We start from the raw sequence: 23,092 nt of genomic DNA, 5'->3' as shown, positions 1-23,092 counted from the left end.
TATAACCTGGACGCTACATTCTTGTGGAAATTCTAGCTTTATATTGGACTATTAGGGCTTCCAAGCACCTTATGTATTGTTTACATGTACTGCTTGTAGAAATGTTGTGACTTGTATACCACCGTTGATGTCTGAAGGAAATTTGTGATTTCATACCATCACTGATATTTGTTATATGACAATTTGTATGATGGAACAATTCATATGATGGACTTATTTGCGCTGAGCACTTTAGCACCTTAAATATATGAATTTGGGATAACTGTTGATTGCATTTTCCTAAGGGCTCTTTGTATTTTCTCCAAAAGGTGGTCTCAGCAACATTAAGATTCTCCTTTTCGAAAGAGGGTTCAAATTATCACAAATTAGAAGCAATCTAATCCAAATTCCTCAGATCAGTATTTGGGGTTCACTGTATGCCCGATGCCCTTCTCAGAGTAGAGTCAGGGTTGGTTCGATTTGAATTATGTGCTGGTTTCAAGCAATATGTCTCTGGCTTAGGCTAACATTCACCCCCCCCCCTCCCCAAATTAACCTCTTTAATACTCCTAAATAATTACTGGTCAGTGTGGGTGAGAGCTGTCAAGGACAAATTACAACTTTATGGTTTTACCCTCCCAGGTCTACCACATCTTGGATTCCTGAGAGCTAAAGGAATAATTAAACCATGAATATGGGAAATAGCTTTCAAGTTAACAGAGCATGGGCCCAATTTGCTCTCACAATCAGGAGTTGTGGCAAAAATGTTGCCCTGGCAGACTATCTCCATACATTAGAATTTCCTAAATACTGTAGAGCCTTTCCCTTGGCCCGCTTCAACATGCTACCAGCAGCCATCCTTGAAGAGTCTGTAATCCATACCCCCAGTGGATCTGCCACTGTCAGTTGGGTATGGTTGAAACAGTTGAACATGTCCTTTTATACTGTTCATTTTACAAGGACGTTCAGAAAATACATATTGCCACAATCTTGTCCAAGTATCCAGGTAAATTTGATAATTTTTAGATTCATCGCTGAATTTTCTTCTTGTTGATCATACTGATGAAACAACCTTTAAGAGGTGGCAAAATTTTACACCTTGGCATGCTCAATAAGGAAGCAATTGGTCCAGAATTTTAACAACTTTTATTTATTCAATGTAGTCCTGTGGCACAGAGTGGTAAGCGGCAGTACTGCAGTCCAAGCTCTGCTCACGACCTGAGTTCGATACTGGCGGAAGCCGGGTTCAGGTAGCCGGCTCAAGGTTGACTTAGCCTTCTATCCTTCCGAGGTCAGGAAAATGAGTACCCAGTTTCCTGGGGGTAAAGTGTAGATGACTGGGAAGGCAATGGCAAACCACCCTGTTAAAAGTCTGCCAAGAAAACGTCATGATGCAACGTCCCCCCATGAGTCAGTAATGACTCGGTGCTTGCACAGGGGACTACCTTTACATTTATATTTATTAATTTGATTTTTATACTGCTTCTCTTCCATTAAGGTCTCAACGTGATATATCTCAAACTTCTTCATATAATAGTGACAGGAATGCCTTATAGAATGTATTCTTTTTTTATGTATTATTTTTTTATGTATTGTTGACTTGTTTGTAGGGTACAGCTAATTGAGGATCGCAACAAATAAAACTGAAACTGAAACAAAATAAATGAAATGAACCTGTTGCTTCAATAGGAACTGGCAGGTGGGAGGATTCTCTTATGTGTAAGGATACTGTGCAGAAATTCTATATTTTCTTAGGTCTTCTGCCAATACAGGATTTTCTCTTATTCACTATTGCCCCCATCCAGGAACTGCAAGAAACACTGACTGTTCAGTAAGAATCCGGGAGGAGTCTAGCTTTGTAGAAATCATCCTTTTGTCCTAACCAGCAGTGGTACATTTTCCGTAATATGACAGACTATTATGATGGGACATGAATACATTTTGACAAATGACATACAATGGCATCTACCTGCTGAAGCATGTTGGCGGTAAACTGCATTGCCTGGTGGTGTTGTTCCTCCAGCATGTCCATGTGCAAGTCATCTAGGAAATCATTTCTGTCATCGTCCATCCATCCTTCATCCAACTACAAGAGGCAATACAAAACAGACATACAGAATAAATGTGTCTTGCCTGAAAGGAGATTTAGTAAGCAACTTTCTGAGATGATTCCCTCTTTGCAGAGATACATACCAAGAAAGGGAAGACATGATGAGTGAGATTACTGACTTGCAATCATGTCATACCTTCAATCCTCCCTCCCACATTAGTTTCTATGCATTAGAATGAAGCATCCAGATGGTACAAGCATGAATGCAGTAGCAACATAATGTAATGCAATAAAGGCAATAATTTTGGATTGTTAAAAAGCAGCATGATCTACGTGATGTGGTTAGCATCACTCTGCTCAGCAATGGTTATGTTTATTGCTTTTCCGGCCGAAGCCATAAGCCATACAAACACCAACAAAATATGAACTGTACACTTGAACATACCCAATTCACATAGACATAACTCGTCATTATCACTTTAAACTATCTAAACTCATGAAAATCTTGCTTCTTTATCACCGTGGCTAAAAAGGAAGCCACTATAGCAGAGGTTTGATTGTCAGGAAAGTTATCAGACAATAACACTGAGATTGCCCAAGGAGTGTTCTTTTTAACACTGCATGTTGCAGAACATAACCAAGCAGTGTTGAGAGGGAAAGAACAAATCCAGATGAGGGGCTGCAAGGGCCCAGGGCTACATGACTGCTAACCAGATAGTCAATTCTGAAGCCTGTGAAGCAGAGTGTCAGAAGAGGACTGACAGCCACTATGGGAAGATGCCACATTGCCATCCTGAGCAGAGTTAATCTGTCTAAACCTACTAGTATCAATGGACTCAGAAGAGGGACACTGACAGAATAGTTTCTGCTTAAAAGGCACAGTTCGGAGCAAAAGGAAAAAAGTGCTTGGAAACTGTTTCTCAGAAGAGTTATCTGACCAATGATGAATCTCATATTCTTCTCTGTACATCAGTTTTTGACTCTTAAGATATTTAAAGAGTCCTTGTTCTCCTACATGGCCTACTCTCTGTGAACATGCTACAGTGAAGCACAGTCATTTTGGACTATGCATATCTCACAATTATTGAAGACCATCATGTATCTGACAGGGACTGCTGTCCTCTTCAGTCTTTCCCAGCAAATGTACTTTAAAGATGGTACCTGGAGAATTTCTGGCCTTGCTATAAGCAAGGAGACGTTCTTGCTCTCTTCACTGGTAAGAAGTGCTACAGCTTCCTCTCGATTCTGTACCTCTATGCCATTAATCTGTAAAAAAAAAAAAAAGTTAATATTCTGATGTGTAGAACTTCCTAGAGAAAAAAATAACAGAAACGTTATAATTCAACAAAGAATGTTTCTGTAAAACTCTTCAAGATTCCAGCTATATGGATGAATATTTTTTGGCACAGAGTGTATTAGTCTGGGGTTAGACACACATACTTCCTATGAAGTACAATCTATCAACACTATTTTCTCAACCTCATAGAAATTAATAGATGTCTCATGTCATAGTCTAGTTCCAAGTTTAGCCATAAATTCAGCAGTTGGCCTTGGCCAAGTCAATGTCTTTTAGTCCAAGCAGCCTAGGTATATAGTGCAAATGAGTGCACAGAGTGACTTCCATGGACTTAGAAGGGTGTAACTGCTTAGGATTGTACTGTTAATTTATGTCATTATTTAGTTATTATTATTTATTTTACTTCATTTGTCTGCCTCCTTTCTCCCTAATGGGACTCCAAATGGCTTACATTGTCCTCCTCCATTTTTTCCTCACAACAGCCCTGTGAGGTCGGTTAGGCTGACTGGCCCAAGATCACCCAGCAAGCTTCCATGACAGAGCAGGGATTCAAACCTGAGTCTCCTGGATCCTAGTCTAACACTAATTACTACACCACAGTGGCTCTCCGATCTTGTTACTTTTTTATTGTCACCAGACAAATGTTTTAAATGAACAGTTTTAGCTGGTGGCTCTTTTGTTTATGGGCACCTTCAAACTGAGCAATCCATTCATACCTTTAAGTGCACCAACAAATTTTATCTTGTCAGAGTGAACTTTGGGTTTCAAAAGTTTTCCTGGCAAAGTAGATAATTGCCTTTTCACACAATTTTGCCACACATCAAAAAATAATCTGACCATTGGGATTCACAGAGCTGTTATGAAGCTCACTAAAATAAGAATTATACATTTCTTTGTTCATTAAAAGCATTATAAGAAATTGCTGAATTATTCTCTTAGGAATCTCTCAGACCGATAATGTTTTCAGGCTCAGGTAACACTTTCATGGCCACTCCATGACAGAATATTCTACTTCAGAAGGCTTAAAGAGCTAGCAGCTGGCTTTGTGAGGGGGTGCCAAGAAAATCTACTTTGGTGTATTTATTTTGGGGAACATTTTATGTACCATTTTCTTATGGACTGGCTTTCAAGACACAAAACACAAAACCAGGCAAATGATGAACTGATGTGCCCACAGTAGTAGCATTTCGTGTAACTTAAATAATGCTTGAAAGATTCGCAAACTTACTTGAATTATTCGGTCACCTTCTCGGATGCGACCATCTTTTGCAGCAATACTGTTGGGATCAATCTGAAAAAAAGAGCAGAAGATGGTTGCTTCAGGTTAGTTCAGTACTTCCTAACTACGATTCTACTGAAGTAAAAGGAGGAGGATTTAAATTTTACACTATTTTTTGTATACGCTAATAATAATATGCACACTATTAACTGCCCAGAGCCTCCAAGACAAAGGAAGGCATCATCTCAAATTAATCAAAATCATGGTAGATGTGTTGCTACAAATGGTCTTCATAGGCTCAGCTGCATCAGTCACAGGTTATCCAAGTTAACTGGTGCTGTAACTGACTACCATTAACAAAAGAAGCAATTGCTTCTGGGGTGAGACTGTGAAGTTCACCATAGTCCTGTCGACTAATTCCTACTCATGTGCTTTACTGAGCGCAGAATGAAGTATTGATTTCTATGAATGAATGAATGAGCCATTACAGATTGGTCACTACAGGGACACCCATTGCATCACTTGTTGGCACATGTGGTGTGTGTGTGTGTGTGTGTGTGTGTGTGTGTGTGTGTGTGTGTGTGTGTGTGTGTGTGTGGAAAGTGCCAATTTTCACTGATTCCCTCCTCCTGCAGCATTACCCTGCTTATCCTGTTCCTAGAAGTTTAACCCTCTGGGGGCAGCATGTTGGTGGTTATTACCAGGAGAGGGGTAGCTCCATGGTGGGAAATCCCTTCTGTCTATGAAAACCTTCTGGAAAATCCAAGCAAATGTTAATGTGACAAAATACTTTTAACGTGAGAGCTCATACATTCCACTAAGAGCCTCCAGCTGTATAGATCACACACACATGTTGTGAACAAGCCCTAAACCAGAAGGTAATTTGCTGTACTGTATGTGTTGCTTGTGTTGGTAAATACAGCAGTGCTATCTCAAATGTAATTAAAACAAGGGCTCATCATCAGGTGCCTGCTTCACTTTGTTAAGATGTTAACATCATCTGATGAAAAGTAAGCACCCACACTAAGTATTATTAATCAAATTGCAACATTTACTATGAATATTTTAAAAGATTATAAGTTAACATGCCTGTATGCAGGGCTCATTTTGAGGGGGACGTGTAGGAACGCAGTTCCGGTAGTTCTCCAAAGAGGTCACATGTCAGGTGGCCCCGCCCACCTGATTTTTGGCCATTTTGGGCCCGTTGCGGTCTGGATTTGTCCCCAAATGTCCAGGATCGGGCCTAAAACAGCCAGGATTAGTCCCAAAACTGCCAGGATCGGGCCTCTGATGGGTGGTGGATCACTCTCCCACTCAGCAGCGGCCCAATTCTGACCATTTTGGGTGCCTTTTCAGCCATTTTCAGCCCCTTTTTGCCATTTTGGCCCCAATTTCTGCCCTGAATGGCCAGGATTGTGTCCAAAACAGCCAGGATAGGTGATGTCAGGGTGTGTGGCATATGCTAATAAGCTGTGCTAATGAGTTATGCTAATGAGTTCCTGCAGCTCTTTTTCTACAAAATGACCCCTGCCTGTATGAATATAAATCAGATGCTGGGTTTGTGAAAGAAAAAGCATTTGTGCTAAAAACTGGGGTGACCTTTTGTTTCCCCCCCTCCTCTCAACCCTTCTTGTGATTTAGGGTTGGTTTTCACAACATTTCCCACATAGAGTCATGTTGAGGTTGCATATTACCAAGGTAGTATGTGAATTGGCCCTTAGATACATTCTATCAAATTGTACCTGTAACTGTAGTTCCAAATCCTTACTGCTTTAAGAGGAGGCTTGAAAAAGCAAAGCTGTATTCTTGCAAGGAAACTATGTGAATCCTATATTTATATTTTTTACTGCATAAAATAATGCATTTTTTTAAAAAAAAATTGTAGATACAGACGCGAAGGATATAGAGGAATAGAGACAAAATGGTAGGAAAACGTTTATAAATATTACATTTTAATAAATGTTTAATAATAAATGTTTAAAATTAAGCTTGCTATTTGAAGTAACATGAAATATAATTAGCTAGTAAAAGAGCAGAACTGTTTCTCCCCTATTTGAAAAGGGCAGATGTTCTGTATAAAGTTGCTCTCTCTCACCTCACTGATATAAATGCCAATATCATCTTCATCATCAGTTCGGTAGCACACAGTAAGCCCAAACTTATCCTGGCTGTTCACTCGATGTAAATCCACTTCCTAGGTAAAGAAAAGATCATTCTGAGTGAGACGCTGGTAAGGCTCTATTTTTCACAAAAAAAAAGTGCATTTCTCCCCTTAACTGATGTATTTCCTTTTCTATTGTAAATGATTGGATGAAGTTAATTTACTGAGCAAGAAGTGATTATGGACATGCAATCAATACTGAGGGCAACTGTGACTTTTCCGTCGATATGAAGTCATACTGAAAATAGACCTTTTTATTGATTAGACAGAAGAAAAATGGTCCATCTCTCATGAAAGGCAAGACCAGAAAAGCAAAGAAGAGTTGACAAACTTTTATTTCAGTGATACTACAATAGTTGTGTGTTCTATTTTTAAACAATGCAATATGTCTCAGTGAGATTTTGGGGCTAATAAGCCAAACAACTGCAGTTTATTTCTGGCATTCCTGTGCTGTGTGCAATGCAACTTTGGAATAGTCTCCAGATCTGTTCCAAAGACTTTGGCCCTAATTCATCTAAAGTTAGTCATGAATAAATCATACTGAAAGCAAAGGGACGTAAGTGATATATGACTAAATTGTTCCTTTGTTCCATTGGGATTGAAGTCATGAATCATCTTAGCTGATCAGGTTCTTCATGTATTGTGCTGATATAACCCATTAGGGTTCCAATCTCTGCAGGAAGAGTGGGTGGGATCAATTGGTTTTGGCAGCGGGACTTCCATCTGTGGTCACAAAACATATATACTGTATATATGTACTGCTGGGTTAACTGTATAAGGCTGCTTTCAAACATGCTGAATAATCCACTTTCAACACACTTTGCAACAGGATTTTAGTGTGTGAAATGGGAAAATCCACTTGCAAACAATAAAAAGCACATTGTCCAGCATTTGTGAAAGCAGCCCTAGTCTCATTCATAAGCATACCACTGAAAAAGAAAATAAAGGTGTTTAACGCTGAGATAATTTCTTGATTTTTTTAAATAAAGCATGGAGGTGGTTATAATAAGCTTCCTGTTACTCGAGAGCAAAGCCTTTCCTGAATGTATCATGAAGAATGCACAAAATGACAGCCCATTATGTACCCTGAATGCACACCTATTTGTTGCCTATATGAAGAGAAGAGGGATAATTGCCACACCTCCACCTGGTACATGAGGACATCCTTGGTCTCTTACACTGTAATAACTGAAACACCCATATCAGGTATCCTGATGCCAACTACCCAAAGGAAGCATCAGCAGAACTAGAGGAAATTCAAGTAGGCGTCTGAGCAACACACCGCGCTTCACAGAGACACCTGCCCACCCAGAGGCATACAGTGCAGAGAGGGAGCCTAGGTGATCAATGTGCTCAACCAAAGGTATTCCAGCCCAGTGACTGTCCTACCTCCCAAGAATACCAGAAATACTTTTGGTCGAGCAAGATGATTGCCCTGGCTCCACCTTGTCATTCTGCGGCCCTGGGTGGTCAGGTGTCTCTAGTGAAGCATTCAGTATTGCTGGGATGCTACTTGAATTTCCTTTGGGCAGTTGCTATCAGGATACATGATTTGGCTGTTCATTTCAGTGGTAGCCCCTTCTGCAGGTGCAGCCATCTCATTTTCGTCAAAGTATACAGCTCCGCACATGCTAGTCTTCTTGGTGCAGGGATCAAAGATTCTGTATCCTTTACTTTGTGCTGAGAATCCTACAAGAATTAATTCTGAAAACTATCATCTAGTTTGACCATTTAGACTCCTTGACCGCACTATTTTTCTGACTCTTATTGTCCTCCTCCGAAACCAGAGAAAGGGACAGCATAAGAATCTTCTTACAGCATGGGTTACATTTAAAACAGTGCAATGGATAAATTTCCCCCGTGGGAAGTTTCCTTTCCTTTCTTTTCCTTTTTCAGAGGTTTCACAGTCCAAGGAGGGAGGGAAGAGGGAGGTGATCCTCAAAGACAAATGGGAGAGCTGCTGAACTGTTTGTTCAATCACATGATAATTCTCTCATGTGGTCTATTAGATTGGACAGTCATGATTGGACAGTCAGTTTAGCAGTTCTCCCTAACAGGCAATGACTTTTTTCTTTGAGCATCGCCTGCCCCCTCTCTCCTTGTCCCGTGAAACCTATGAAAAGAAAGGGGGGGGGGGAGACAAGGCACAGTTTCAGGGTGAGGAGTGCCTGCCTTCTGCCGGGTTTGTTGTGCAAGGATTGTCTTTATGTTGGGCTTTGTTCATTGTTTCACTGATTCTGCCCTTTTTAGTATTGTTGAGGAAGATTCTGCTTTAATTATTCCAAACTCTATTGTTTTCTTGCCCATGAAAAAAAATTGTAAGCTATGGCTATCCCCCATTAAAGTTTCTCTTGCAACAGGAAAACATAACTGGCATAGCTTTACCTCCTTGCAGAGCTCTGAGATTAAGGGGGAAGGATGGAATGAAAACCATTACTTAGATCTGACAAGAAGAGAAGTTATGAAGCCCACAGGGGACTATAAAGTCTCATTACTATGTGACATTTTATTTTTGCCAAGGGAAATGTATACCTAATAGTGCGTTTTCCCACTTGCTAAAGTAAACAGACAATACACTTTTTGGCGTGGCTTTTGGAAACATTTGCACATCACCCCCACACCCTGCTTAAGGTCTTCAGTGTCACTTGCAGATGACTGCAATTGGAATTACATCATGAGATAAGCTGGGCAAACCATAAATGGAGAGTCTTCCTCTAGCTGGAAGTATCATCAGGGAAAACTAGATTGGTGACCTTGATTGATTGATTGATTTGATTTATACCCCGTCCTCCCCACAAAGGATGACTAACAACATTCACAAAACACAGCGAATCAATCACAAAACCATAAAATCAATAATAACCTTAAAAGAGTCTTTAAAATAGTCCAGGCGCAGGTTATTTAAATAAATATTTGGGAGTCCATATACGGGCACAGAACATGGCCAAGGGCAGTTCCAGAAAAAGTGGTGGAAGGGGGACACCCCCTGTGAGGGCGACCAGAGCCATCTCCGTACCATGGCTGGGCCTGAAGCTGGACTGGAATCAATGCAGGATAGAGGCATCATCCAAGCTTCATCCACAACAACAACAACAGCATCATCAACAGGATCCAGTGATGGTTTCTTTAATAAGGGCTCACACCACTGCCTCCTTCAGTGAGTCTGGGAAAATCCCAGAACTCAGAGAAAGATTAATGATGTCAGCTAATGATACTCAAATCCCAGCACTGCCAGTTTTCACCAGCCAAGATGGGCATGGGTCCAGTGGGCATTCGGTAGGTTTCACAGCACACAGGACCCTGCCTAACTCCTCCTGGGAGAGTGGCCTGGATTGATCTAATATCAACCCTGAGGACGATCAAGGGACCCCCAGTTCACATACTGCATCAACCGTGGTGGACAGGTCCCGGCAGAGTGACAAGGTCTTATCCACGAAATAGTCCCCCAAAGCCTCAAAGATAATTATAGAATTTACATTTTTATTTGTCCCATGTGTGAGGGATGTTAAAGACCGAATCATTCTGGAAAGTTGTGCTGGGAGAGAAGTAGCGGATGCAATGGAAGCTGCATAGTCGTCTCGCTTTGCAACTTTCACTGCCATCTCATAGCCCTTCATAAATGTCCTATAAGCTGTTCTTGTCACTTCTTCATGCAGTCTCCACCACACTCGCTCTAGCGATCTCAGCTTCCGTTTCATTTGTCCTATACTGAAATTGCTGAGAAATTGAATACTTTGTATAGCCTCTGAAAAAAGTTGCGAGAAGTATTGAGCAAGCCACCTGAATGAAAACTGGTTGCCTGAAAATGCCGAGTAATTTTTTTAAGATAGTGCATTAAAATTATGTATTTTTGTCGCCTTTGGCGTCTGCACCTGCCATGCCAAGTGCATCCACTGTGGCGTCCCTCTAGCTTCTGGCCGCACCCTGGCTATCTTGTCAGGGCTCTCTGGTTGGCCCTTGTTGGGGTAGACACCCCCTTTAGGCTTCTTGAGGGCTCCTCTCTTAAAGGCCTCAGATTGGTGGGGCAGGGTCATGGTAGAGTGCCCTATCTGCAAAGCTGTCCTTCGTGTCAGGCACAGACCTCCTGTCTCCTCCCTGGCCAGGATGTGGAACCCTCCTTTTATTCCCTCTTCACTAATGCCAACCCTGCCCCATCTCCCAGCCTCCCACTCCCAGTGCAAGTCCCACCACCTGGGCCCATGTCAGCCACACCTTCCTACCCCACCTCCTCTCCTGTTGGCTGGCAAGGTCTTGGCCCTGTGTGGCTCTTGCCTTCCTATCCTGGTCAGGGTGGCCCGTTGCCATAGGGTGCTGGCCCCTCCGGCGTGCCTCACCCTGTTGAGCCAGCCCTATCCCTCCTGAGGCCCGGTTCATTAAAAGTCACCTCTAAACAGGCCTGATGCAATTCTTAGGCCACTCATTACTCAACTCACATTACTCAACCCTGCTTTAAACAATAACTTTGTTCCCTTAAGAATTTGAGAAAGCTGACAATTAAAAAGAAGTCGGACCCTGTGCTGCAATAATGGACAAGAAACACATTTTTGAATTCCAATACTGTTATGATATGAGCAGGGAAAGCACACTCAGTGATCAGATTGAAAGGAGATTACTGGCTTTCCTGCCTCTATTAATCCATTAAAAGTCCTAATAACATAATAGTCTACCCTCTGAGCATCTCTCAGTTTCAACCTGCGGTGCCATTCACTGGGAGAAGACAATAAAACTAGCCGATATGAATAATTTATTGGCATGTCTACATGACAGCTGCCACGATAAGCAATCTCTTGTTATTTACTTGTCAACATGTGTAATTTGTTTTTTAAAAAACAGAGCGGTAAATGTCAGTGACATTTCAGATGGTATTTAAATGATTTTCAATCAATAGACGCTATTGTGAATGGCTGCATTTCCTCGTCATGCTTTCCTTATGTTACAGAAAGGTTGAACGCATCACTGTAATGGCAGAAGTTTTCCATATTTCTAAGGCGTTGTGCCTTTTAAAAAAAAAAAAAAAGAAAGAGGGCTGTGGATGATCAATAAGGAAGATTAGACGATGACAGCCAAATCTAGTCGCTGGAGTCAATTCTTCAGGCAAAGGGAAATGAAGTCAGTAGCTGTAATTGAGGCAAAGGAAAATCACTTTCTGGAAAGATTTCTTTAAAGCAAATTTATGCAATTTACAACATTGAAATCTGGAAACATTTCCCTTAAGAAGCGTATGTGGAACTATAATTAATTTATTCTATATGAATGACATATATTATAATTATGGTGAAGGAATATACCAGGGAGTTGAAAATTTGCATGTAACTGTAAACTCATGATTTATTAAGTGGCATGCTTTTATTAAGTACCCAAGTTTATATTCCTTAACAGTAAGCTTGACTGAACCCAGCAGGACTTAAGTTCTGAGTAAAATTGTACAGGTTTGGGCTGCAAAACACAAAACTGAAAGCATTCATTGACTTATGGCACGATTTAGCAATGTATAAATATAGGTTCTCAACTTGATTTTTGTGTAACTTTTTAAAAACTTCGTTTCAATTTTGGTTTAGGAACCAGATGTGTATATTCCTCATTTCCTGGTGACAATCCTTGAAAACTGCATGTAAGTATTTGGTTTAAATTATTCATTTCACATCATTTTTCAAAACATGATTTGCCCTATCCTGAAGGTTCAGATCAGACTTCTTTCAGTTTGAAAACTTGTCTTTAAAATGAATATATACTGAGATGCAGGAGCGCAGTTATGACCTTCTTTCCACTTCTGGACAATCAGAAAGTGCTTTTTCTTTCAAACTAAGAAGAATGTGTTTGGGGTACTAAGAATTCAGCAGCTTGCCTAATTATCTCTGAACTAGACCCACAGCAAACAGAATCAAATGCTAACTTAGCAAACTGAAATAAGATCAGATTCCAAATCCTATGCTTACCAGCAAAACCCTGGTAATTAAAAGGCAGCATCATGAGAAACAATAAAGTGTTGCCATAACATGTTCACATGTATACACAGAAAAATATTTTGGTTTCATCAAGCTAACTTGTTTTCATCATTAAACAGCCTCACAGCAGTACCTGCCTTATTCATTTCTTTTTTTTAAATAATTTTTTTTATTGGATTAGATTATAATATCATTCAACACATACGTTACCCCCTTGCAAGTCTATATCTAATCCCCTCCCTTTCCTCCCCCCTTTTTAGTTGACTTCCAACAGTTTTCCAGCACTTAGTCTACCTGCCTTATTCATTTCAACGGTTTATCACTTGAAATCAAAAGTTTACTAACAAACAGCCAGTCTTCTAGACCATTGTTCAGACCTGCTGGTGTTAGGAATGTGAGGTGCTAAGGCTGCTGCATCAGTACTGTACAGGGTTGCACTGGCAGTTGTAGGGGAAAGTACTGTTGCGGGAGCTTAGGCCTGGAGCACAGAAGTAGCAACAGCCAGTATCACAGAAGTAATAGCACAGTGGAATTGCTGTATAGGTCATTGAGGAGCAGGTCTGAGATATAGATGCCATTCTAAAGACACTTCTGGCTACCACAAATCCAGATACATTGGTAAGCCCAAACCATGATAACAGGTCTTTCACAGGTGTCATGTATCATTAGAGTGGGATAAACTTTTCTCACTCATCAAACACTCAATGTTGTTGTAGCAACGCTGGCACAAACCGGTCAGAACACCACTGCAGCTCCCATATAATGTATTCATTTATTAGATGTGTGTCCAGCCCATTCTCCAAGGAGGTCAAGGCTCCCCTTCCCTCAATTTATTTTCAACCTTGTCAGGTGAGTGAGTTAAGAGACTGACTCAAGATCTGCCAGCAAGCTTTATGACGAAGTGGGAATTTGAGCCTGGATAACCCCAGTCACACTAACCACTGCATCACACTGCATCACTCCATACAGCTAAAGGATTGGTAGCTTGGGAATGCCTTTCTCTGTGGGAAAGCCCTTTTTCGGTGTCTTTGAAAGATGTGGGAAAGCTTGCTTCTAGAAGTCAGCTTTGCGAATCTTTGGGCAGAGAAGGGGAACTGGTAGAACTATTCAGACTCCAGGCTTCGAACCCATTCATATTTCTGGAGAAGGTCACTATGAGAATGTCACTATGTATGGGTTGCAAAGTTGATCCTTCAGATGAAAAGAACGGGGAAACCCTTGTGAATGTTTTTGTGTGGGATTCTCCATGTGCAGGAAAGGAACAGTGGCACCGTACAGGGCAAAATCAGCTCATATTTTTTTTTTGCTTATACATCATCAATTTGAAATCTACAGCATTCATGCAATTCATATTTGGAACATGCTTACACACTTGACAACTTTTGTTTCATTCTCATGTAGTTTAACCCAAAGCCTGAGCTTTTAAATATGCTTCACACCCAGCATGCATCAGTTCTGTTTCTCCTGTCCTGGATGTATTGTCTGGAGATAAATCATTTTTTAAAATATACACACATCTGAGGAAACAGAGCTCAGACAACTGGTGTTTGTAAAAAAAATCCCTCCAGAATATCCTCAGAGCAGGTGTTTACTACCTGAATTTTTATGAGTAATTAGATATAGACCTACCTTTGGGTACAATTCCCCCAGCCCTAGTTAGAATAGAAATAACTGGGATTTGATGCTACCCTAGATATGATAATTTTGTGTACTTAGAAAGGAGAACAGCTGCTTGCTAGTTGCTGGTGCCTCAATAAAGTTTTAATATAATCATAAAGCTTCAAAAGACTTCATGGACAATAACTCTATAAATTTAAAACTATCAAAGCAAAGAATATTTTTAATGTTCGGGGTACTTTTTAGAATGGGGTGCTTAACAATCAAAATAAAAACCATGAAATTTGTTATTGGTGCACAGACTTTTAGACTCCTACATCTGTAAAACAGTCTTTTGAGATTTGAATAGTTAAGGAGTTTTCATGTTAGGCTCCTAAGGCACCAGGAAGCAATGAACACTAAAATAATTTCTCCTGCGGCTCAGGAAGTGATGGGCATGTGCACAGGCATAGTTTTACTAGTGTACAGCGTGGCCAATCTCCAGATGGGGCCTGTAGGAGATGGCAGCTTTGGAGGTCACATTCTGTGGCATCACATCATCACCGAGCTTCTCCCCCTCCCCAAATTATACCCCCTGGCATCACCCCAAATCAAATCTCCAGGAATTTCCCAAGCTGGTGTTAGCAGCTGTACTAGTGCAAGGTATTACTGTTGCATTGCCACTTTAGCAGTAAGCACCACCAGCTCTTACCATCTGCTATACTGAGAGACTATTCCTTTTTTGCTACTAGGTCCTGCCCAGCACACAGCTCTGGCACACATTTATGGATTTAAAATCTCAACAGACAGTTTTCTGGTACATGCCAACAAATGGGAGATGGCCGTCTTCAGATATGAACACAAAGAAAACTCAACTTCCAATGTCTTCACTGATAGGGGTGTGAATCTGGGATTTCTGATCCAGCTAAATAGCTGGATTAATGATGATTTGCATAATATGGCTATGCTGGATCACACTGGAGAATCCTGGGTTGGCTCAGGGAATCCTAACAGCTGCAGCAGAGGCAGAGCAGCAGCAGTGAGAGAGAGGGCAGCAGGTGGCACAGAGTTTGCCACTATTTCGTGAAGTGGAGGCAAGCTCTGCACCATGGCAGGAGAGCGGTGTCTGGTGAGCCCCCACCCCGGGGAGGATTCTCTGGTTTGACATTGGAATTCTCTGATTTGAAGTTGGTTCCCTTGCTTCACTTTGGGTCTGTTGGGCTTTGTTGGTCCAGCTTGCATTCACAGTGGGACTTGCATCTGGGACTGACTTTTGGACAGAGGTTGACTTTGCTTAAGATTTCCCTTCAGTTGGAAAGCCTTGGAAATGTTTCTCCCATAAGAAACAATGGAAAGTGGGTGGGGGCAGCTTGTTCAGGGGCCCAAACTTCCTGAAACTTGGGAAGTGTTTAGTGAAAAGGAAGGAGTAGGTTCCCTGCAAATTTGGTGGAGTTTGCTTGAAAGAGGACTCCCATTGTTCCCCATAGGGAATAATGGCCAAATAAATTTGAAATTCTCTGATCAACTTAGAGAATTTGACCTGGACTTTAGGGATACTTTTTTTTTTTTTAAGTATCCCTGAAACCGGGATCTGGATCACCTGCATTTTTTTGTGCACATTCTTGTTCACAGATGGAGGTTAGGTGGCTTGCAGTTAGACCGAGGGAGATCTCTGGCTCTTCCTTATTTTGCCCACCAGCTAAGGCCTGGCAGGAGGAAGGATTTTTTTTTAATGTTACTGTGCTGGTGTAGCAATATCCCTTCACCTTGCTGTCATGCCAGCAACATGTCGACACTTCCCGTATTTGCTGGAGGTGACATTGCACTGCCGCTGCAGCTCCATTTCCCCGTTTCACCCGCCTTGCTGGTTGCTAGGGATTAGCTGGCAACTCTAGTTAGAGCCTAAGTATCTCTTTACATCAACACATTAGACTGCCAGTGTAACAATATGCATATTTTTGGGACACTCATTCCAGGCTCTAATTTGTTCACACAGCAAAACTTGACACTAGTTTGTGAGATTAAGAAAAATATAAAAAGATACATAACCACTATGCATCCTATGAGAAAATTCTCATATTTTATTATTCTTTCATATATATATTCTATGGGTAAAATGATGAATTGGCCCAAAAAATAATACATACCACAGCCACCGATAGAGGACTCTGCTTCTCCAGCCTCCCTGAAGCTGTTTGGCTATTGCTTGCTCTGACACAAGAGGCTTACGCTCTCAACAGGCAGCTCCACCATGTCTGTCAGTTATTAAAGATCTTAGGCAGAATCTGACGGGCCCACTTCTTTCTTTCTCTCTGTCACACACCTCCCTCATCCAACTAAACAAGCAGTTTGGCTCAACTGAGAGTTGGCATACACATAACCCAATCTTTCTGTACCCAAGCAATCCAGGTATGGCAATTTGTATCTGAAAAAGGGAGCTTTGACCCTCAAAAGCTTATACCTAGAAAATTCTTGTGGGTCTCTAAGGTGCCACTGGACACGAATCCTGCTGGATCTCTTAAATAAAAACATTAACTTTATTTGGAAGACAGAGGAAGGAAGGAAGTTGCATATAATCAGGAAAATTATGAGGACCAGGATGGGATTTATGACGAACTATTATTAATCATACTTGAGCTGCCTTGGACATTGAAGAAGCCTAGTTCTCACAAATAGTAAAAAAAAAGGGGAGGTTCACCTGTTTTTTTGACTGAATCTCTTACACAACAGATGGAGTCCCAAAAAATGCTCTGTCATGGGGCGGCGGGGGGGGGGGGGAAGCCTTCCAGATGAGAGTCCTACTAAGCCTCCTTCTTGATAGTTTCCTATATGTACGGATTTCTTTGGGCAGGAAATTTGAACTCTAAATTGGTACAACCCTGAAGCAGATTTCTCACCTCATATGCAGTTTGTGAGAAACTGCCTAACTAGCAACCTAGTTCTTTTTCATACGTATTTTCTTTCAGTTACCTAACAGCAAACCTCTTTTTTTCTATATCAAATAGCTAACTGATGCCCAATCATCCTTAAGGACCCTTAATATCCATTGTTCTAGATGACCTCTCCCAGATTCTTTCCTAGTCTATTGCATAGGAGCAGATTTAAACCAACATAGGTGTACTGGCTGGAACATCCCGGTCACTTTGGGCAACCCCTTTCTCTCAGTCTACCTCACAGAGGTGTTGTGAAGAAAAAATGCAGGTGAGAAGAAGGAGGAAGGGTAATATGGCCAAATCCAGATGAGAAAGAAGCTGAGGAACACTGTAATATTAGGTCCCTGGCTGCTGCAGATTTATAGAATGTGGGCAAGGATCTATTGTAAGCATGAATGGAGGATGAGTAGTAGCAGTGCAAAGCAGATTACACCCTAATTGTTTTAGAAGTCAGGGATTGTCTAAGAAGGACGTAGATTATAATAAAGTGCCATGAATAAGCATTAGCATAACTTTTTGAGATGTAGATTATCATTTTCTCATGTAGAGCTCTGATAAAAAAGAAAACGTGTATCGATATGAGAAACATCTCTGAGTTTGAAAGAGATGCAAGACAATTGCATAAAATTATTGTGGCCCTATGCCAACTGGTGAGAGACAAGCACAGTTAAAACAACCTGGTTGCTCAAAATCCATATGCTATTTACAGTGAGACAAGGATGAAGCAGTGTGTAGTGATATTATTGTGCCCGAAGCTACTCGTAACAATAAGTTTTCAGAACAGAAGATAATAGCAAATTAACCCCTGTATAGCCAAAAGGAAACTTGTGCTCAACAGATTATTGAATTTTATTGCAGACAATCCCCCATTAGGGCCACTTTTCTCCTTTATGAAAACTGGGCCAGCCTTTTCGAAAGGAGCGTTTCTATTGAAAGTGAATTGCTATTTGGAGCGAGTGGGGGCTGGGAGGGTACTGAGCATGAATACTGATCCCCATCTTGAAAAAAAGCCTTTTGATGGTAGTGAGGCCACCACTACACTTTAAGAAGCAAACGTGTCTGCAGCACATACACGCATGTTGCGCTGTTGTTTCCTGCAGCAAAAACGTCAGGAGTAGATGGCACAGTTCTGTGAGTATATATTGAAGGATGCAAGGCTAGCCAGGGCTCCCAGAGACAATTAAATGTCACCCACCTATGACTAGTTTGCCACATGAGATACCAGGTGTTACTTGTGCACAGCAAACACAGTTGTCACACAAAAAAGGGGTGATTTCCTGAGCTGCACAAAGCTAATCCATCAGAGTTGCCACTGGTTTATTATTTATTTATTATGCTGGATTTTTTAGTCCGCCCTCCCCGCCAAGCAGGCTCAGGGTGGAGCACAACATTTTAATTTACATAAAAACACATAAAAGTAGATTAAAACATTACAATAAAATTTAAAACACAACATACAATAAAAACATCTCCTCAGATGGCAATGGAAGAGTTACTTGATTTCAGACATGGCCCATATATCCGTATCTATAGATATATATAGGGTGGTGGATAGAGTCCACCAAATCAAGTCAAGTATGGCCGGTGGGGGCCCAGCCTAGCCTCCGCCATATGCCTGGTGGAACATCTCTGTCTTACAGGCCCGGTGGAAGGATAATAAATCCTGCCGGGCCCTGGTTTTATCAGACAGAGAGTTCTACCAGGCCAGGTGAGCCTCCCTAGAACCGGGGACCACCAAAAGTTTTTTGTGTGTAGAACAAAGTGTCCTCTGGGGTATATATAGGGAGAGGTGGTCCCGCAGATATGCTGGACCCAGTCCGCATAGAGTTTTATAGGTCAGCACCAAAACCTTGAACCAGACCTGGTACTCAACTGGTAGCCAATGCAGCTGGCGTAATATAGATGGTTCAGTGAGGGTTTGCAAATCGCTTAACATTATAGAAGAATTGTGCTCAGTTTTCCTTTAAGAACTACTTTAAATGAAGATCTATTGGACTTGTGTCCTTATAACTGCCTGATGAACCTACCTCTTGGATGGAGAAATAGGGGGAAAAAGAGGTCTTGTGGCATGTTAAACCATAATTTTTCTTCTAGCATAAACTCACAGATTAGAGGATGCTTCATCAGATGCATGAGATAACATGAATGGTGGCATTGCTGCCCATACTGTCATATAAATCTGCCAATTTGTCATTATAACTGTTTTAAAAGTATTTGTAAACAGCATTAGTTTAATTAGTGTTACTATTAGAAATACTTTTAAAAGGTTTTATTTTTCACTTTTTTATAGATGTAGGTATTTAAGACATGGACCTAATTAAAGCTTTAAAAATGCATCGCAATTTGGAAATGCGCTGATATATTATACTCCCAAGAAAACACTGGTGGACATTTTTTACACAGAGGCTGTGTAACACATGGTGTTAATGGGAACTGAATTCTTTGTAATTCCAGATTCTGGTGTCAGGTATTGAGCTCTTGCCGTTAATGGTCAATCCTTGGCAGCAATTCGATTTTTGCAACAAATATCAGTCTGTAGAGACTGGTAGGCAATTCCAGTGCTTTTCACCATATTCTAGCCAGAACTATGGACATGGACACAGGAGACTTGTTGACTGTATCTGTTAAGTCATTAATTGTGAGTTAGGGGGCCATAAAAGCCAAGATGATGGACTGAAATTCAGAACATGTTTTATGGAGAGAGTGGCCCAGGTGGTCTGTTCTGATATTTTGATTCCCCCCCCCTCCCCAACCTTGCCACTACAGTCAGTGAAGCAAATGCCTTTGTGGTCTATTAAGACAAATCTGTCAATAGACAACCATAAAAGCAAGAAGCTGCCTGAGTGTTTGTTACACTTTGACCCTTTCCATTGATCGTCATCTCCCAGGTTTGGAAAGATTCTTAAGGGACTTTAGAAATGCTATTAAGCCACAAACACTTCCGCAACATTTAGTGGTTTCTGTTCTTTCTTCTTTTTTTAAAATTAAGCACTCTTCCAGTATCAGAATTATAACTGCTACAAAATGATTTGAGTTGCTTGTACTACTCTGACTATATGGCACACATTTGAGCAATTGCCAGCAGTTGCCAGACTGAAAGCATACAAAATACAATAAAACCCTATTAAAAATGCCTGTAGCTTAAACATCATTAAAACCCCTCACCACAAAAAAAAAAAGTTTTACAGAGCGTCCCAAAAATTTCTAAAGATGTTCTCCCCGGAGGAGGATTCTACATGGCACCTGAATAGGGGCTTCGTTGAAGAGCTCCTCAGCTGACTCTGCCTTTGAGCTTCTGCCTGGGCTTCAGCCAGGTATGGTTGCAAAAAAACAACCTCAACCTGCCGCTTACTGATAAGAGGTAGCCACGCTGGTGCAGTGGTCCATTGTTTGACCGTTACTATGAGATGTTTGGATTTCTCCCCCATAGCCCAGAATCATGGTGATATCTCAGCAAGGGGGGGGGGTGTCGAGCTTCACTGAAAGCAATTAAGGCTGCTGGATCTTTAGAAGCTTTCTAATAGACTCTTCGACTTATAGATTGTGCTAGAAATCTTTTTTCTTCTTCACTTTTCATCTTTATACTAGACACTCAGACTTAGATAAAGGAACAGACAGAGAGTTACAAGAACAGCTTCATTTGGCAGTTTGAAGAGAGAGCCTATAATTTTTTCTGAGGACGCAATTACCTACTTGTGCAGTCTGGAGCACTTTCCTATGTGATCACAAACTTGTTTTATTATTAATTTGCCTTAATTGAAAGAAGCATTGAGATTGAAGAAACATCACCCTAATTGAAAAGAGCTTATCGGGTCCAAAAAGCAAACTATTTAGTAAACAATTTGAGGAATGTCTGAGATTACAGCTGTCATGGGGCTCAGCAAGGGTGAAGACTCCTCGGAGGAAGAAGAGTCTTGGGTAACCAGCTGAGCTAGCTCTGGTGCAGCAGAAGCCGGTAATCAGGAGGAACAGTTGCTGACAGATCAGAGCCTACCGCTGGCAGCTGAGCCAGAAGCCCTGACACCCTCCAGCAGCAACACCACTGGTGAAGCCCAGCCAGCAGATACCAGAAGCCCTCAGTCAGCAGCTGAGCCAGAGACACCAATGCTGTCCAGCTCCAGCACCACTGGTGAAGCACACCCAAGGACACCCAACCTCCCTGCTTCACCCAGGAAGAGGTGCAGACAGAAGCAACATATGAAGCTGTAGTGCACGCCTCCTGGTCAGACACCAGCTGCTTGGGGAGAGAGATGAGGAGTAAGCACTGGATAGCTCCCAAGCAGCTGGCTGCAAGCCCAGCCTCTCTCTATAAAACATAACCACAGACAGCCAGGAGGCGTGGAAGCAATGTGTCAGTTTCCTGCTTCCACTGCAACCACTGCCTGAAACCTTGCCCGACTCTTGTAGCTTTCAGACCATACCCTGAATCTTACCAGCTCTGACCTACGGACCCCCAGACTTGGCTCTCAGATTTCGGACTTGGCTCTTGGACTCTAGCTCTTGAACTTTGAATTCAGCTCTGTTACTTTGTCTTTCGGACATTGGACTTAGGGTGCTGAAACTCATGCACTGACCTTGGACCAGAATGTGACAATCCCGCTTGGGCTGGCCACGCCCACAACAACAGCTAACTACTGACAGTTTAAGAACCTGCCAATTTAAATTACATGTTTAGATGAAGCATTCTATCTTCCCTGCTTTCCCTGGATTTTTGTTTGACTTTGTGTTTTTTTTTAAACCTTTGATAGACTAGAGTGAACTTTTCTTTTTATTTCATATTGCAAATCGTTAGTGTATTATAATTGCCGTCTGATTATTTGAATATTGGATTACTGGAGAAATTGGATTACAAAATTGGCATTATTCAATACCTAGAATGGATTTAAAGTAACTTTTAAGAAAATTTTACAATAGGTTATTGAAATTTCGAATATTCATCTTGGGACATAGAAATTATGCAACAATGTGGCCAATGTAAAATAAACAAAAAAATCTCTGACTGCCGTTTGCTGGTTGGGTGCTGCCATCTGCTGGTTAATTGAAGAATTTTAAATAGATTCTTACATCAACTCCTTTACTTCCAGATAGAAACTTCCATTGTCATTTTATATTTTTTGACTTACCATTGAATTTGTTCATATAAGGTTTTTTTGCTATTGTTACGATATATCGTGACTCCTTATATGTATATGTATTTGATATTTCTATTGCATAAAACCAGATGTTAAGAAGATTTTAAATGAAGATTTAATAAAATATTGAAGGGTTTAGTATTTTAATGTTTAATTGATGAATTGAGAGTTGGAGGGCTGGAAGGATTCTATATTGTTACTGTTGTATGGAAAGATTGTTAGCAGAGGTCAGGAGACAAAGGAGTTTGGCTAACTCAAGAGAATTGCTAAAGGTACGAGGAAAGGCAAACTTGAACTCTGTTCTGAAGATGAAATAGGTCTAATAGCAGAAAAGGTTTTATCCTCTTTCACAGCAATTTAAGGCCCTAACGACAGAGCTGGTTCAAAATACCAAGGATCAAGTTGGAGAGATCCAGAAAGTGGTTCAGGAATTGTCAGCCCAGCTCAAGAAAACAGATGAGAAGACACAAGAAACATTTTCCGAAATCAAGAAGGATATACAAAACTTAAAGACTGAGGTCTCAACCAGATTCCATGAAATAACAAAAAAAATTGAAGAAAACAAGCAGTATTCAAGCAATTTAAGAGCAATGTAAAGAATTGAAGGAGTCGCAAGACCAAATTGAAGTATTACAATCACAACAGTCACTATCTCTGAAAGATACTGATCAAAGAATAGAGACGTTAGAAATCCACTTAGGAGCAAAAATTTGAGATTCCGTGGTATTTCAGAAACAACTGGGGCCCAAGACTTTGAGAGCAAATTTTGAAAGTTGATTC

The 23,092-nt window shown here is 41.1% G+C and overlaps 1 protein-coding gene across 1 annotated transcript in view; it reads right to left on the bottom strand.

The window, feature by feature from the left end:
- The window catches only part of PDZRN3 (PDZ domain containing ring finger 3), a 272,058-nt gene that overhangs the window by 4,381 nt on the left and 244,585 nt on the right, over positions 1 to 23,092 (bottom strand). Inside the window, exons 6-9 of the mRNA XM_054978427.1 lie at positions 6,641 to 6,739; positions 4,555 to 4,617; positions 3,191 to 3,295; positions 1,949 to 2,065 (exon numbers count right to left, since the gene is read on the bottom strand). Coding sequence (XP_054834402.1) covers positions 1,949 to 2,065; positions 3,191 to 3,295; positions 4,555 to 4,617; positions 6,641 to 6,739 — 384 coding nt within the window. The remainder of the gene's footprint in view (positions 1 to 1,948; positions 2,066 to 3,190; positions 3,296 to 4,554; positions 4,618 to 6,640; positions 6,740 to 23,092) is intronic.

Source organism: Eublepharis macularius, chromosome 4, assembly GCF_028583425.1.
Source record: "Eublepharis macularius isolate TG4126 chromosome 4, MPM_Emac_v1.0, whole genome shotgun sequence".
Classification (NCBI taxonomy): domain Eukaryota; kingdom Metazoa; phylum Chordata; class Lepidosauria; order Squamata; family Eublepharidae; genus Eublepharis; species Eublepharis macularius.
This window is presented reverse-complemented; position numbering and strand designations above follow the sequence as displayed.